Here is a 15,420-nt window from a genome sequence, read left to right as displayed (position 1 = left end):
GCGTCGGAGACCGCCATGTGATCTGCGCTCTCTGCCTGGGCCTGGAACATGCAGAGCTCGCCCTCGCGTCCGGGGTCTGCGAGCTCTGTGAAGCGCTTCCGCTGTCGACCCTGCGGGCTCGACTCGAAGCCTTCTACCCCGAAGCAGCCACTCCGCCCTCTGTGGGACCGCGCAGAAAGAAGCACCGTTCCCTGAGACAGCCGGAGCCCGTGGCCACAGCGACGCGCTCGCCGGAGAACCTCCCTCGAGCCTCGCTTTCGCCTTCCCCGCCTCCCCTCACCGACGCGCTGCTGCCGCTCACGAGCCTCACTGCCGTCGCATCTGAGGATGAGGCCGAGGGACACGCCACGAGAGACTGCTGCTCCATCCTGGCATCAGACAGCGAGGAATGGTCGCTTCACTCCGCCTCCTCGTCGATCAAGGAATCCAGCCGTTCCCGCGCTGGAGCTGACGCGGAACTGATGCGCCTGCTAAGGCAGGCTGTCGACCGTCTCGGGCTCGAGTGGTCGCTGCCAAAGGAACCCGCGCCGAACAGGCTCGACGGCTGTTTCCTTCAGAGTCGCCGCCTTGCAGCTTCAGTGAGCATGCCCGCTCCGTTCCTGCCGGAACTTCACACAGAGCTGACGAAGTCATGGAATGCACCATTCTCCTCGAGACTTCAGTCCTAGGCCTCCGCGTCGCTCTCCCAAGTGGACGGCGCCGCCGAGAAAGGGTACACGGCTATTCCCCCTGTGGAAGAGGCAGTCGCAGCGCACCTTTGCCCGCCCTCCTCGAGATGGCGGTCACGGTCAGCCCTCCCGTCTAAAGCCTGCAGAGCCACGTCCGCCTTGGTCGGCCGCGCATATGCCGCCTCCGGCCAGGCCGCGTCTGCTCTCCACTCCATGGCTGTGCTACAGATCCTGCAAGCCGACCTCCTCTGTGAATGGGATGAGAAGGATCCAGCTGCGGTTACAGATCTGAGAAGCGCGACGGATCTCTCTCTCCGCGCCACCAAAACCGCAGCTCAAGCCATCGAACGAGCCATGGCCGCGTTGACTGTAACAGAGAGGCACCTCTGGTTGACGCTCGCGGATATGAGGGAAACTGAGCGAGCCACCTTCCTGAACCCGCCGCTCTCCCCCACTGGTCTCTTCGGCCCAGCGGTAAACGGGATCGTTGACCGTTTTTCTGAGGTACAGAAGACCACGCAGGCCATGAACCTCTTCCTGCCGCGACGCTCGAGCTCCGCTACAGGCCGCTCTCGCAAGAAACAAAGCCAGCCTCCTGTGCGAGCTAGCGCCCAGCGTCCAGCACAACCTCAGCCTTCGCAGCGACGTCAGGGCGGCCGCCCTAGGTCGCGCTCAGACAGCCGTCACAGACCGCCGCTCCCCAGAGGGCCTCGGCAAAAGATCACGCTGAAGCCTGAGCACGCGAAGCCCTCCTACCAAAGAGAGAGAAAAGACGCGCGTGTCCCGCTGCGGCCGGACCGCCGTCAAAGCTTGTTTCCCTGTCAGTCCCCTTTAAACAGGCTACTGCAGTGGTTCATTTAGCAGCCAACGACCCGGTTTGTTCACCCTCTCGCCTGCACACAAACGCCGTTTTCACGGCGACCCAGAGAAATCTCAAAAAGAGTATTATGTCTGGTCCGGCTCACGCCGTCTGTGTTTTAAGTGTAGTGAAAGTGCCCACGCCCCAGTGTTCACCCTACACACAAGCACTTCAAATCTCGTGTCACCCACAGAGCACACTCTCATAAAGCGCAGAAAAGCCACTCGAGTGTTGAATGTAAGAAATGTGTCCACAGGTCTGTGCCCACTATCTGCCCGCTCTGTTACACGGTCAAGAAAGCAGGTTATGAATGTAAGTCTCGTGCCCGCCAGAGACCGTTCACGCTTACTAACACAAACCTCTCCCCGGGTGCCGCCCGCGCGTTTGAGTGTTATCACAAAACGCAGGGCATTAATAAGACGCTCCCCATCCATTACGATCGGGGCGTCAAATACACTTGTAAGTCTCGTGCCCGCGCACATGCGCTCACGCTTACAGGAAGCTTTTCCGCCCAGAGCGCAGCTCACGCGTCAAAAAGTGAGAAGAAGAGGTTCCCCATCCCTTATGATTGGGACATCTCACATAAATCAGCCGGTTTCGGCCTTCAGCGAGCTGCCATTGCCCAGAACCGAGAGCGCGCGCTCCGCGCTTTCGGCTCCGGTTCAGTTTCACAAGCCCGCAAATGGCGGCGATTTGAACCCGGAGGCCATTCGCCCCCTAGCGGCTCACATAGCTGCGTGGGAAGCTATCCCAGGGATTTCAGAATGGGTGCTGAGCACAATAAAGCAGGGCTATACACTTCAATTAATTCGCCGTCCCCCGCGCTTTCGAGCCCGGACCGCGACGATAGTGCATGCGGAAGTAGCATACCTACTTCACGCAGAAATAGCAAATCTGCTGTGCAAAGGGGCTATAGAAAAGGTACCGCCTTCTCTGAGCGAGTCAGGCTTTTACAGCCGATATTTTCTCGTACCCAAGAAGGACGGAGCCTTCAGACCTATCCTAGATCTGAGACATTTGAACAAAGTGCTTGCGAAAAGACCCTTCAAAATGCTTACGACCAGGAAAATCCTCACGCACGTTCGCCCGAGGGACTGGTTTATTTCTCTAGATCTGAAGGATGCCTATTTTCACATTCAGATAATACCCCGTCACAGGCAATTTTTGAGATTCGCCTTCGACGGTCAGGTATATTAATACACCGTCCTGCCGTTCGGCCTGTCTCCAGCACCCCGTACATTTACGAAGTGCATGGACGCGGCGCTCGCCCCCCTGAGAAGTCAGGGGCTGCAAATAATGAACTATCTGGACGATTGGCTGATTTTGGCACAGTCAGAGACAGAGCTGTTATCTCACAGAACAGTGCTTCTCAGTCACCTGGAAAGCTTGGGTCTCACGGTCAACTGGACCAAGAGCTCATTACTGCCCAGCCAGTCAATTTCCTTTTTAGGAATAGAACTGAATTCTGTGGCCATGACGGCTCGTTTATCGACACAGCGCGCGCGTCGTGTTCGCCACCTAGCCGCATCTTTCCAGAAGGGCAGCTTTCTCCCTTTGAAATCATTTCAAAGGATGTTGGGCTGTATGGCATCAGCTGCAGTGGTGCTTCAGCTGGGCCTACTGCGCATGCGCCCGCTCCAACGCTGGTTGAATGCTCGCACGTCCCGCCGAGCTTGGGTTTCTGGCGGCCAGAAAATCAGAGTGACTCAGACCTGCATAGCGGCTCTGCAGCCCTGGTTAGTGGCCGACTGGTACCAGCAGGGAGTGATGATGGGAACCATCTCTTATCGAAAAGTCATTTCGACAGACGCGTCCAACTCGGGTTGGGGCGCGCTGTTCGAGGGCAGACCGGTCTTCGGCCAGTGGTCAGACCAAGAGAAGTGTTTTCACATAAACTGTCTAGAAATGATAGCGGTCGAGAACGCGCTGAAGCGCTTCCTCCCGTTCATGCAGGGCCAACATGTTCTTGTCCGCTCGGACAACATGTCTGTGGTGTCCTATGTAAACCGTCAGGGCGGTGTCAGATCCAGAAATCTCTGCAATCTGACGGAACGCCTCCTTATTTGGTCTCAGATGCACCTGCGCTCGCCGAGGGCGGCGCATGTGCCTGGCCACTTGAACGACGGCCTAGACAAACTGTCCAGGTACAATGTTACCCCAGGGGAATGGTCCCTGCACCCCCAAACGGTCGAGAAACTGTGGCGCCTATTCGGCAGAGCGGAAATCGACCTATTTGCGTCAAAAGACAACGCTCAATGCCCGACGTTCTTCTCGAAGGACGAGGACGCGCTGGCCCAGGTTTGGCCCAGCCTCCCGCTATATGCTTTCCCTCCGGTCTCTCTGTTGCCACAGGTGATCAAGAGAATCAGGGAAACGCGCCACTCGGTGCTCCTCATAGCCCCGCGTTGGGAGAATCAGAATTGGTTCCCGGAACTAGCACGGCTGTCACACACAGCTATGTGGCCGATTCCGGTGAGGGCAGATCTCCTCTCTCAGGCTCGCGGCGCGATCTGGCATCCCCATCCAGAGCGCTGGTCTCTGCACGCATGGTTGATCAACGGGTACTTGTTGCCCTGCCAGACGGAGTGATGAACACGATCACGCAGTCTAGGGCTCCTTCCACGAGAAGGCTCTACGCGTCTAAATGGTCGGTGTTCTCCGGATGGTGCACCGACAGAGGTCTGGACACACGGATATGCGGGGTGGCGCATCTGCTCACTTTCCTACAAGAGCTGTTGGATAAGGAGAGGTCCCCATCCACGCTCAAAGTATACGTGGCGGCCGTGGCAGCGTTCGCAGAATCGACGCACGGCCAGTCACTGGAAAGACATGAATTGGTCATCCGCTTCCTTAGAGGAGCTAGAAGGATGAACCCGCCGCGCCCCCCGTCGGTTCCTATGTGGGATCTTTCATTGGTCCTCGAGGCCCTGAAAGCCTTTCCATTTGAACCACTAGACTCCGTGGGGTTGAAATATCTATCACTGAAAACCGTCTTTCTGACTGCACTGTCATCAGTAAAACGTGTGGGGGACCTGCACGCGCTGTCTGTCAGCGCGTCGTGTCTTGAGTTCGGGCCGAATGACTCTAAAGTCATCCTCAGACCTAGACATGGCTATGTTCCTAAAGTGATGGGCGCTCCATTCAGAGCGCAAGTTATTTCGCTGTCAGCTCTGCCAGCATCTGACAGCGAAAGCGATGTAAATCTACTCTGCCCTGTCAGGGCGCTAAAATTTTACATTACGCGCTCCGCCTCCTTCAGGCGTTCAGAACAGCTTTTTGTTTCGTTTGGTGGGCGCACCAAGGGTTTCGCCTCCTCGAAACAGAGCCTGTCCAGATGGATAGTGGACGCTATAGCAGCTGCTTACGCGTCAAAAGGTCTGCAATGACCTCTGGGCATCAGGCAGGGCTGGACTGGCCATCGGACATACCGGGCATTCGCCCGGTGGGCCGACGTGCTTTGTGGGCCGATACATCTCATACTTAATTTTTTATTTTATTTATTTTTTTGTCTGAACGGCCCATAAAACTCGTACATCGGCGGCCCATTGCGTTTAGTTTTGTTTAATTGGCGGCTCTGGGATCTTTGTGCCGGTGTAATGCATTGGACAAAAAAGTCAGCGTAGGTTTTTCTTTTTCTCACAGACCGGCACATGATGAAACGCGTAGATCAGCGGCCCATTGGTTATTTTCTTGATTGACACTGGGCTGGTCCAATTACATCTTTAAACTCCTCCCCCTTTGAGCTCTGAGTGAGCGAGCAGTGTCAGTGTGTATCTGTCAAAATAGTCAGAGCAATGGAGAAGAAACGCAAGGAATGTGCAGAGAAATAGCGTGAAAAAAGAAACTTCAAAGGCCCTTCAAGTGTCTGATGAGGATAGTGAGGAGGATAAGGAGAGAGATGAGTGAGTGCAGAGAACTGTGGTAAGCAGAACTAGGCTACTGTCACAACACTTGGGCAATGTAGGAACCCACTACCCAGTTAGCATTATTTATACATCTGCATATTTGACGATTACGCATTTTATTAGAATTGTAATGAGACAATAATGAGTAATGAGTTTGTAAACCATGTTTTTCTTCAAAATAAAAGCTCGATGCCGTTTCCGTCAAAATAAAAGATCATGTGCTTATCTCTGTATAGAAATTAGTACGAAACTAATTATGAAAGTTGCTTTTATTTTTCACTGCATTTGTTTTACAACATATGGCTATTACTGCCATGGGATTAATATTATAACTATTATTATGTAGTAGTGTAATGTAGACAGACACTATATCACAACTAAAAGAGTTTTGAGTTTTTCTTTGTTCAATTTGCACACTGAATATGGGTTGGAGCTCTTTATTTTTAACTCTCAAAGTGCACCAGATTGATGAATTTAACATTAAAAAGCACAACATTTTCTTACGGGGGAGCATGCCCCCGAACCCCCCTAGAGGGACAGAGGTGCACTCACCACAGATTTCACAAAATCCTGTGGGAAAAACCAGTATTGCTATCCCAGCTTATAGCTTTCTTTAGGATTCATCACTGTGGAGTATAGTTCAACTTAGTAGTTATTTCGTCGGTTAACTCTTACTCACTTATGGCATTAGTGGTTTTAATAGGAGTTGGTATACATATTCAAGGGCATGCAAAGTTCGGTTGTGTTATATAGTGGGCCAGTCTGGGCCAAAATGCCCGGGCCGATTTTTTGTCCCAGTCCAGCCCTGGCATCAGGGCTCATTCCAAGAGAGGCGTGGCCTTGTCGTGGGCATGCTCCAGTGGGATTTCTATCCATGACATATGTGTAGCGGCGGGCTGAAGCTCCCCGTCTACCTTTGTCAGGTTTTATAACCTAGAAGTTCCTGTCTTGCAGGCTAACCTTTTGTCAGTTTGAAGGAGATGTGTATTCTGGCCAGATATCCCTGCTCAGATCACTCTCACGTGACTCAGCTCTCCTGGTTGAGCTGCACAAGTAGGGTACGTGCCATGTGCCTATACAGACCAGCGCGCTGCTCTGTATTCCCTATGTGTGCTTATGTACAAGTGATGGCCCGCGTGGCTGGCCACCTTATTTTTTCCACTTATAGGGTTCCCCTGAAAGTTCGGGGTCTCATGGTGGATGCTTGGTGCGCACGGCGTTGACAAAGTGTTCCCGTAGCGTAAGCTAAAGTTACGCAATACGAGAGAACCTCTCGTAAGAGAACGATACTCGGTTACTAACGTAACCTCGGTTCTCTCTAGAGAGGGAAGGAGTATTGCGTAACCGGCCGTGCTCGCGCCACGAGCGACTTCGCTTCAGTCGACGAAAAACCAGGGAAGTCAGCCTACAGCCCCTACTTTTATACGCTAAGCCACGCCCATTCTGGTGGGCTGTGACGCTATGAAGGCGCGGGCGCCCTTCATTGGGCGTGACGTCACGCCGGGCTCACTGGTAGGCTGCAGCAGTTGCCGCAGGGCAGCCAATGAGCACGCGAGATGGCCTGCTCTAGGTCTGCTAGCTGCTGCACTGCGTTGACAATGAATACAAAATTAAGGATAATTTTTTGGCTTCAATATCTCGAGGAGATTAATCTTTCCCGTAGCGTAAGCTAAACTTACGAAATACTCGTTCCCTCTCTAGAGAGAACCGAGGTTACGTTAGTAACCGAGTATCGTTTTTTTTATCAAAGTATTGCGCTTCCGCAAGAAGCTACTCCAAATTAGATTTGCGTCTGAAAATACGCTGAAGTGCGCCACACGCTGTTTTCTGAAGGAATTTACAGACAGCGACGTCGCTGTGTGACTGGTCAACACGATCTTATGAAAGTGCGTAGGCCTTTAGCACAAATTTTATTTCTCGTGCCATTTATACGGCAAAAATAGTTTTCATTCATCATTTTTATGTAATGTTTTTTGGGGAAAGATTGTTCCAATACTAGTCCTGAATGTGTTAATAGTAGGCTAGTTTTCATAAATTTATATTATAAGTAATGTGTTAAGTTTGTTATTAAATAGATTTTAATAGAAAAGTCTTTGTTCATCAATTGTGCAGAGTAAATGCTCAGCTGCAAAAACATGTTCTGAAACACAAAAGTTAAGTAAATGAAATTATATTATTATATGAAATAAATAAATGAAAATATGTATATTATTAGGTTGTTTGTTTTTGGTGTTTCTTGTGTGTGTGTGTGTGTGTGTGTGTGTGTGTGTGTGTGTGTGTGTGTGTGTGTGTGTGTGTGTGTGTGTGTGTGTGTGTGTGTGTGTGTGTGTGTGTGTGTGTGTGTGTGTGTGTGTGTGTGTGTGTGTGCGTGTGTGTGGGGTGTGGATCTATTCCGTGGGGGAACCCCCCAAGAGCTTTGAAACAATTCGAACACTGGCTTTACTAGAGTTAGAACTATGATCTGTAGATATATATATATATTTAGGGGCCAGGGGGTGCTTAGAGGTGGATACAAAGCACTTAGGTGACGACCTTAAACAAAGGAAGTAAACAAAGAGTTTCACCAGTCCTTATCCAATCAGTATAACTATACAATTCAGACAACTTCATAATCATAGAGATAAAGCATTTATCATGATCAACGGCCACCATTTTATTCACATGTAAGCGTTCATCAACTCACATATCAGTTCTGGTAAACGGAAGCTCAAGCATGTACGCTTGACGTGCGGGAACCAATGAGGTTCATTCTCGTGTTACGCAGCACATTTGAGCTTCTGCAAGAACCAATGAGCTTTGCTCTCTCAAGTCAAACAAGTATGGTTGAGCTTCTGTTTATGTTCACTGATCAATGTTTCTATGTGAATAGAAGCCTAAACTCAATCTCTTCATTATAAAGTGATCGAGTCTCTTCAGAAAATAGGACTAAACCGCTCAATTCATATTAGTTTTGCGATCTCTTTATCTCTTTTTGAGGCGTCATCTTCATATGTGTTCCGAAGATGAACGAAAGTCTTACGGATTTGGAACAATGTAAGTAAATGAAGTAAATGATGCTAATAATCCTGAATACAATGTACTTCACCATAGTTTGTATGTGGTGTAATGTCAAGACAGGATAAGCAGATCTTAAAGTGATTCTTAAATTTGTAATCCCACACACTTGTTATTTGAAGCTTTAATGAGACTAATAGGGTGTGTCTGTCAATGAGACATTAATTTGACATTAGTTCCTTTTTAATTCACATTGTTACTATAACAAAACTAGGATTGTTTGGAAGCTATAATTCACACACAAAAAGTAGTAAATCAAGAGAGTGTTTGAAACCAATAATTTATGCAGCTGGACATTTGAGGCAAAACCCTAGAGACGTCCTGGTCTCCCTACATATACAGACATAAAAAACAGATACATTATTGAAAATACTTTGTCACTGGTAGGTAATAAACAAAAGAAAAAGAAAGAAAAGAAAATGAATCCATTCCTCCAGCCCTAAATATTTTAAATGCAATTCTTTTGGTTTTAAAAGGGAAATCTGTCATCAAAGGTCTTAAACAGTGTAGAAATAAGGCTAGAGAAGTTTTTTGATATGAGGTTTGGTGGTCAAACTTTCATTACACACAAGAAATTAAAAACATACCAGCCAGTTTTATTTAATTCGATAATGAAGCCATTGTAACTGTTGACACACTGAAGCCATTACACGTTAGAGCTATTAAGACATTTTAATGACAGCTTTTAACATTTGGTATACCTCACCGGCCTTTGTTTTTCCTTTTCTTTCATCGATTGTTGATACTGCACGTTTTACAACTTAATTCGATGACATTGGCTTATTAGCAATGCATCGATGACCACAGAGTTAACTTCTTGGAGCAAAGCTGTTGTTTTGTGCAAAATGTCAGAACTGGATTTAGCCATTTGCATGGTTTATATTGAGAATAAAACAGAGCCACAATGAAGAAAACAAAATTGGAGGAAAAAAGGTTTAGGGACACACCACCTTAATAAGGCTGTTTTCTGTCTACAACGCAGATCTTGCATGTGCTGGGGTGATTTGTGGAAACAGAGCGCTGCTTTTTAACCAAGCCACCACACTTCACACGCCAAACCTCTGTTGATGTGCCAAAATGATTGGAATCCTCCTTGCATTGATTAACGTTTCGTAACAGTCAATCTCTTGTTATTGTCTGTGGAAAAACACTCTTTATTAAAGCTTTGATTATGTGACAATCCCAATTTTGTTTAAAGAAAAAAGGTTTGGTTTTGAAATAATTTATTAAAAACAATCTAGTTATCTTGGACTAACAACATGATGTGCCTGCAGCTGAACCATGAAGTGGACAGAACATCCAGTGTTAGTCGGATGTGAGCAATGCAAAGGCATTTCTTTGTTGCACTGCCACTAAAGATAAACCCCCCTTCAATATGAACTGTATTTATTTCAATCCCTAAACAGAACCACATGCAAGCGATGTGTTGATAAATGTCTGTAGCACATCTTCTATTACACAAAGTTTGTAACATACTGTAATAGACATGCACTTTAAGTTCATTGAACTACAACTGTTGCTGCTGAATTTAAAGCAGTTGCACAAAAGGCTCACTTTGTGCAGCACCTGAAAAAAGTGCCGCAATGCAAAAGTAATTTTGTAATAAATTCAATTCGAATGTGAACTCAAAATAGAAGCGTTTCTAGGAACCTGGATGTCTCTTCTAATTATTTAATTATTTAAACATCTGTGTCTTATCAGAATAGGGTGACTTTTAAAGTCCTTTTGGGTTCCTTTGAGGGTTTGTGTTTATCAGATATCCACATGTGTGGTTAGGGTTGTTTATAGGCTATCGCATAAAAATGTTTTGGCCTTAAAATGTTTTGGCCTTAAAATTTGGCCTTACCACGAAGTGGTGGGACAGTGTCAGTGCAAGCTGATGCGATCCACCACCCATAACATTGACATTTTGATGTGCGGCACATCAAATATTAAACCTGTAAATATCAATTATTCAAAAATGCTTCAAATGTGTGGTGGTATTGGGAAATATCAAAGTTATACTTAAAAATTGTCCTTATAACAATGTCAAAGAAAGATGCACTCCTGGTGAATCGTGAGATTTTTATGGTCTCCCACAGGCCCTAAATGAAAAATGATGCATGACGGTGGAAAAGCAAGTGCCAATAGTGAAGAAAGGGGCATGTTTGTTATCAGGTTGCACATTTAAATGAGTTATTTATTACTGTTCACAGATGCATGTCTGGTTCCTTCCTGTCAGGATGTGGTGTTTTATGATCTGAAAAATTCACTAAAAAGTGCGGCTGAGAATTCACAGGAAAAAAGAAAATTGCCTCCCATCTCTTATGCGTAGGTAACCATGTTTAAAATGGTATGTTTTCATTCTGAAAATATGAACATTTGTAACTTTTTGCGCACTCCTTTTTACAGAATGTTAAAAGGACTATTAAACTGTAACATGAAACCACCGTCATCATTTACTCACCCTCATGCTGTTCCAAACCAATTTCTTCTGTGAAACACAAAAGTAGACTTTTTAGGCTATTTCTTTGTCCATAAAATGAAATGTCAAGCCAAGCAGTGTTACTTTGGAGCCAAGCAATGTTACTTTGGAGTTTTTTTTATTGTATGGGCAAAAACTACTGAAACATTCTTGTCATACGGATTTGAGGGTGAGTAAATGATGATAATTCTCATTTCTGGGTGGGTGAGTGATTCGTTTAAGCCAATTTTTTTTACAAAAGCTAATCACATCTTTTACTTAGGCCTATCTGTTCGTCTTAGTAAAGACAACCTTGGAGTAATTCACAGCAGACTCCTCGCTAGCATCGCTGCTAACACTTTTAGTACCGTCATCACAGCTCGCTTGGCCTTTTCTGTCGAACTTCTTCCGTTGGGACTCTTTAACATTCACATAGTCTATATCCATTTTTTTATTATGAAAGTCCCCGCGTGCAGGTGAAGCACTCTCTGCAACATTTATGTAGTCAGAAGTCTTAGAACGGTCTTGAAGGCTTGCATACCGCTGAGAGAGATCTGCCAGCTGACACCCAAACAAAAACAAAATCCCATATTAAACAAAAATGTTAATAAAGAATCGGGTAACACTTTAGAATACCGTGTCTTACTTACTGCATAACTAATAAGGAATTATTAAAGAACTAGTAGGTAATTCTTCATTAACTACTTCTTCGCTGCTGTTAACTACTAAGGAAGATGTGTTAGCTAATCAGTATGTAATAGAATTTTATGATTGTGTTAAGTTACTGTTAGTTTATCAATAACTAATGAATTCTGTCATACCTCCTGAAGAACTACTACTAATTATCTACTAATTAAGGTTCAAGAAAAATAACTAAGAAGTAACTAATGACAGTCATACAAAACTAACCTCAGATTAGTTTTTATATATTTTATATACAGTACTGTCTGTGTCTGTTTTCCTCAGCATAGAATGCCATTGAGTAAATTCATGTATTTTAGGCAACAACTGAGGGGAACTGAAAATATAGGGAACTTATTAGTAATTAATAAAGAATTATTAGATAATTCTTCAGGAATTATTTATAACCTGGAACAGTATTCTAAAGTGAAAATACAGGGAACCCATTAGTAATTAATAAAGAATTATCAAATAACTATCCAGGAATTAGGCTACTTATAACCTGAAACAGTATTCTAAAGTGAAAATATAGGGAACTTATTATTAGTAATTAATAAAGAATTACCACATACTTCTGACTCAAATAAAACTTACTGTAAAAAAAAAACACTATTAACGTAATCATCTATAACCTTTGTAAAATACACTATCTTCCTTTATTTCAGATGATATTTTGTTTTAATGACATGTGTTTTAACAGTCTATATTTAAACTCATTTAACAAACATTTTAAAATCAAAAGTTAAACCTTTAAAAGTAATTCAAGTAACGTCAATCAACTGGTCTCGTTTCCACGGTAGTGATTGCTGGATCTCCTGCGGGAGCTGGGCTCGTGTTCGGCAGGGAAACTGCTTAACTTCAGACCGCAGCGGCCCTGCGTTTCACTCATAGCTGAAATATGCTGTGACTGACTCCATAACCTGCCCAAATGCCCATAAACAAACAGTGCACAGCTCTAAGAACATATTTTAACATCTGATGTAAATAGATTTACTATCTTTATGAATAAAATAATTTGTTTTTTGCAAGGGATCAGGCGTTTCCATCACGCAAAAAAGACCGACTCCTTAGCTAGGTAGGCTAACTGACATCGCATCCTTGTATAAAAAAAATAAAATGATTTACAGCACAGTAATGATTTTATAGGTTAAATAAAATGCACACAAACCTGTATTTGGCAGAAGAAATGCAACAAATCGCGGTGCTGAGAACTCTCCAGAAGAGGATGCAAATGCCCGCGCTCTTGCATCACCAAATCACTGTAAAATGTGGGCTACCGTGATATTGCCGGAACTTGAATGGTGCAAAATAAGTTTAAAATGTATAAGAACTAAGTATAATAATATGCTTTTTACTTTTTAAGTACTTTAAAATTAATTACCTTTGTACTTTTAAGGTCATTTTGAAAATGGCCTAATTATAACTTTACTGGAGTAATATTTTATTGTGGTATAATCTGTATTTTTACTCAAGCACTTGATTTGTGTACTTCTTCCACCACTACAATGCTATAAAAAAAATGGATTATTGTAGTGACTACTGTGTATGACTGTTCATTAGTAGTTACTTCATTCATAGTTATTTTTCTTGAACCTTAATTAGTAGATAATTAGTAGTTCTTCAGGAGGTATGACAGAATTCATTAGTTATTGATAACTGTAACTTAACACAATCATAAAATTCTATTACATACTGATTAGTTAACACATAGTAGTTAACAGCAGTGAAGAAGTAGTTAATGAAGAATTACCTACTAGTTCTTTAATAATTCCTTATTAGTTATGCAGTAAGTAAGATACGGTATTCTAAAGTGTTACCAAGAATGGCAACACCATTAAAATGGCACGTGATGCATCTGGAATACATAATGGATGGTATTTCAAGGAGAATGGTTTTCAAATGACTTACCGAGCCTTCAGGGGTCCCAGAACTAGTAGAGGATGAATTATCTCCACCTAATTGACAAGGCCAAAGTTTAGCGTGAAAGCCTCAGTGGATGAACGGTAAGACGAATTGTAAAACGTGTTTTTACCATCGCCTGAAGGAAGGGAAACACTTAATGTATTATTCTGACGCAAAGCGGTTGATTCTCCTGTGTCGCTGGCTATGTGGATAGTGTCTCTTCTAAAGCCTGAGTTAAAACAAAAATCACACACATACTATACTAAATAAAGCTACATCTTTTGAATTAATCATGGTTTCCTATGATGTTAAGGAATAAATAAGCAATGAAACGTAGTAGCTACTGTAATGCACTCACCACTTTGCATCAAGATGACTATTTTAAAGAGAAGAATCAGGAGAAAGACAACCAAGAAAACGAGGAAGCAGATGATGCCGTACAATAACGGATGAGGAACATCACTAAAACAATGCATACATAAATGTTGATAACTGGAATCATCACAAGATTAAGTTGTGTAATTACACAATTACAAAAACTATTTCAAGTCATTTAGCCGATTTGTACGACATCAACGTGTCACTTCTCACAGAAGTCAAAATAGCTACTGTACAACTCAAAGGCTAAAAGTATACAATAATGTGTTGCATTGTAAATCTACCAAAAATGTTTGTTATGTTTGCAGAATTACCAAACTCTGTCTTCTGTGCTTGAATTGTTAGCTGGAACTGTGTGATTATCTGTGGGAATCAATACAGTTCATTTGGATTCAAACAAACTGATACAGGTGATCAACTAGGCAATGTGTGCTGATTTTGTATTATTCTAGATTCAGTTTCATATGTTACAAAGTTACAAATTGCATATCACAGATTCATTTCAACATAATTTACATCAATATATTGCATACTATTTGTTGACTCGAAATCATTCTCTGGCACATAAGAAATATTTTGTATCTTTTTTTTCCATTCCAGATGATATATGTACACGTTTGTGCTTGCCTCTTCATCATTTACACACACACACACACACACACAAAAAAAGTTTTACTTGATCACAACTTTCAGATCTTAAACAAGGGGGTTAACTGTTTAAATAACAACTGTATTATAGTGATACATATGGTATATAATTAAACGTTTCTATTAATTTCATAATCATTTTGTATTTTGCACACTGCACATTTTCTTTAAGAATTTTACAGTCATTATCTTACTTTATTGTTATTATTATTATTATATCATTTTATATTAAGCTAGATACCCTACATTTCTGGTTTTAAACAATCATCCTATTGAGCATTATTAAAAAATATATCTGAAAAAAATAAAGTTTGTGCCACGTGTCTTACCTGCCAGCACATTGAAGAGAAACATGCAGAGTGTAAAAATGAACACAGGGTGTATGATCCACATCATGACTTCAGACACTCGCACTAATTATTTCGTTTTTCAAATTGTTTCTGATAATGGTCTTTAATATTTGTTTCAAAGTGCTGATCAAGTTCCCTCTCAAAAGCACAACCACGGAAACGCTCAGCGATTACCATCTAGAGTCAGTGGAAAGTTGTGGTTGAGCGTCACCAGTTTTAAATAAGGTTAAACACTGAAGATACAGCACCAAAATATCTTGCTCATTGAAAGAGATGCTTTGAATGTTACAATTTGTACTTGAAAATAAAAAAATACAATTTTACAGATTATTTCTAATTGTATTATTATTGATGTACAATCCTAGTATAGATCACATACAGTAGAAAAGATAGTATTTTAACTCCAGTCTTTAAATGATCAAACTTTGTGCCATTTTGATGATCAGAAACAAAACTAACAGATAGTATATTTTAATAGTGAGCAGTTCACTTTGGTTGTAAGTGCAACAGTTTATGCATACGGAAATAATCA

The 15,420-nt window shown here is 43.3% G+C and overlaps 3 protein-coding genes across 5 annotated transcripts in view; all 3 read right to left on the bottom strand.

The window, feature by feature from the left end:
* The window catches only part of plekha6 (pleckstrin homology domain containing, family A member 6), a 154,707-nt gene that overhangs the window by 47,723 nt on the left and 91,564 nt on the right, over positions 1–15,420 (bottom strand). The window lies entirely within an intron of this gene.
* The window catches only part of golt1a (golgi transport 1A), a 43,651-nt gene that overhangs the window by 21,781 nt on the left and 6,450 nt on the right, over positions 1–15,420 (bottom strand). The window lies entirely within an intron of this gene.
* Positions 11,069–15,182, bottom strand: LOC130103580 (uncharacterized). Of its 2 annotated transcripts, none has more exons than XM_056269852.1 (6): positions 14,868–15,182; positions 14,205–14,253; positions 13,871–13,974; positions 13,643–13,741; positions 13,519–13,565; positions 11,069–11,490 (listed from the first exon to the last, which is right to left on the bottom strand). In XM_056269852.1, exons 1-6 carry the CDS (start codon positions 14,932–14,934, stop codon positions 11,215–11,217), a joined length of 642 nt encoding a protein of 213 aa, XP_056125827.1. In that variant the 5' UTR covers positions 14,935–15,182; the 3' UTR covers positions 11,069–11,214. The 2 variants fall into 2 exon arrangements, with proteins under 2 accessions (XP_056125827.1, XP_056125828.1); XM_056269853.1 differs by having other exon boundaries at positions 14,205–14,241; positions 14,868–15,181.

This window comes from Rhinichthys klamathensis, unplaced genomic scaffold, assembly GCF_029890125.1.
Source record: "Rhinichthys klamathensis goyatoka isolate OS25496 unplaced genomic scaffold, OSU_Roscu_1.1 h1tg000291l_1, whole genome shotgun sequence".
Classification (NCBI taxonomy): domain Eukaryota; kingdom Metazoa; phylum Chordata; class Actinopteri; order Cypriniformes; family Leuciscidae; genus Rhinichthys; species Rhinichthys klamathensis.
This window is presented reverse-complemented; position numbering and strand designations above follow the sequence as displayed.

What these genes read in the sequence shown, in the direction of transcription:
- LOC130103580 (XM_056269852.1), bottom strand. Translation starts at nt 14,934, where the DNA reads ATGATGTGGATCATACACCCTGTGTTCATTTTTACACTCTGCATGTTT. An exon ending in AGCACAGAAGACAGAGTTTG is followed by an intron (nt 13,975 to 14,204) that starts GTAATTCTGCAA and finishes GCATTGTTTTAG; the next exon opens with TGATGTTCCTCATCCGTTAT. An exon ending in TTCCCTTCCTTCAGGCGATG is followed by an intron (nt 13,566 to 13,642) that starts GTAAAAACACGT and finishes CTTGTCAATTAG; the next exon opens with GTGGAGATAATTCATCCTCT.